The sequence below is a fragment of the Amphimedon queenslandica genome, unplaced genomic scaffold, assembly GCF_000090795.2.
Source record: "Amphimedon queenslandica unplaced genomic scaffold, v1.1 AMPQUscaffold_10610, whole genome shotgun sequence".
Classification (NCBI taxonomy): domain Eukaryota; kingdom Metazoa; phylum Porifera; class Demospongiae; order Haplosclerida; family Niphatidae; genus Amphimedon; species Amphimedon queenslandica.
The window spans coordinates 5,215-7,313 of NW_003549134.1; the positions used below are offsets into that span (position 1 = coordinate 5,215).

At 31.7% G+C, this 2,099-nt stretch overlaps 1 protein-coding gene across 1 annotated transcript; it reads left to right on the forward strand.

Annotated features, from left to right (window-relative positions):
- Nucleotides 1-324: 324 nt before the first annotated feature.
- Nucleotides 325-2,050, forward strand: LOC109590015 (uncharacterized; the record flags this gene model as incomplete). Its single annotated transcript, XM_020005980.1, has 3 exons — nt 325-454; nt 1,224-1,359; nt 1,727-2,050. Coding segments are annotated over exons 2-3 (403 nt in total), but the record flags the coding sequence as incomplete, so codon positions are not given.
- Nucleotides 2,051-2,099: the final 49 nt, after the last annotated feature.

Sequence of the window (2,099 nt, forward strand, 5' to 3'; positions counted from 1 at the left end):
CACTGCGGTAATTTTTGGAGGTGAGACTGATAATGGATACAGTAATAAACTGTATATGATAAGTTTCACTAAGACATCAGTGGTGAGTTAATACTGTAGGATGGGTTTTGATTGTGAGATTTATTGATTGTACATTCTGGGTTTCCGATTAAATTGCAATTGAAATAATTGTGCTCCTTCAATTAATTTTAAATGAAATATTTTATAACATTTATTTCAGGATATATTTATTATATTTTGTTATTTTAATTTTATTACATTGATTTTATTATTCTCTCAGGATATATTAGAAGTACTTAATCCTGGAGGATCAGTACAATGGCCTAAGGGAAGATATGGTCATTCCAGTGTACTGATTACCACTAGTTCAGGGCCACACTTACTAGTGGTGGGTGGATCACCTGCCTATGATGTATGGTTACTGGACATTAACAAAAGAAAATGGAAAGAACTGGTAAGTATTACATTATGATGCTTGATAATGAAACATAAAGTGATTAACTAAATTTGTAATTCATGAGGTTTGTAATGTACATGTACATATTATGATACTCAGTGAAAACTACTGATGAATAATGCTGGTATTCAGTATGTGTGTGAGTGTCTGTTTTTAGTGTGAATGTGTGTTTTTGTGTTTTGTGTTTGTTTCTTTACCTAAATATGTGTGAATATACATGTGTGTGTGTGTAAAGATGGATTCACAATTGATAGAGTGTCTATGCTGGAATTAAAATAATTTGTATTTTTTATACCTTGTGTACATTGTGTATGTACATACATGTATTTGTGTGTATGTGTGCATATGTTTTAATATGTGTATGTGTGTACTAGCACGTACATCATGTGTACATGTAACATGTACATGTGTGTGTATGTGTGTGAGCAATTATGCATGGCTTTACATGTAGCTTTATATGTGTACGCATGTATAGATGTAGATGTATGTGTGTTAGTGTGTCATTAGTATGTGTATGTGTATGTGTGTACATGCAGACACTTAGTAAGTTCTTAATTGAGGTTTCACATGATATAATAACAGACTCAGTTGTGTATACTTGTTATTAATATATTGTGTATTATTAATTTTATCATGTCATCTTTGTGTTGCATAAAACACACTGTGCAGACTATAAATTGTGAGTTAGTTATTGTGTTTATTAACCAGATATCAAATCAATTAATGTGTCATACACAAATAAATTATTATCATTTTAATTTTATAGATTAATCTACCAGTCAATGTCACTAGGAGATACTGGCATTCTCTCTCAGTGTGGAGTATGACCCCAACTATGCACTGGATAATTGAGTTTGGAGGGTTGAGAGTTGATTTAACTGATACAGCAGTTATTGAACTGAGTAAGTACATGTAGACAGTAGTAGATACAATGTGTATTGAATATGTAATGATAATTAGTAATGATAATATTACAATAAAGTAAGTAATTCTTATGATGAATATTTAATGAGAGCATTTGACGTATACCTATGATACTAATTATTACCAATTCATTCCTGCAATGTACAATAGTGAAATATAATGACTGCAGATACAGAAACACTGATATTAATAGGAGCTAGAGTGAATGAAATATCAGTGTATTTATATACAATAATATGTTCATGTGGTTAACTGTGTAAACTGACAGAGATAAGGTTACCATAGTAACTATAACTGTAATTAATTTGTGTATTTCTTATTCTCCACTATTTTGTTACTGTATAGGATATACTAGTGATAATGATTGGTCTACTAGTGTAATACGTTCGGACCAGTATCAAGATCAACTAAGAAGAAGGATACTGAGTGATTGGGAGAATTTAGGATTAAGCAAAGAAGTTCAATTACTCAGAGGGCACCTACAAAAAAGAGAGAGCGAATTCTATGAGGAACAGCTTCAAAGAGAAATAAAAGAGAAGGAGCAGATACAGCAAGATCGAGACACAGAGCAGCACCAGCTTCTTCAAGAAAAGGCAACACTTAGTCAGCAACTTGATGATGCTACCACTCATGAGCAAGCAGAAAAGGATAAAACAACTATTGAATTAGGTACTATTGTGTTGTACTGTTGTTTATGTGTACATTGTTTACATTATAA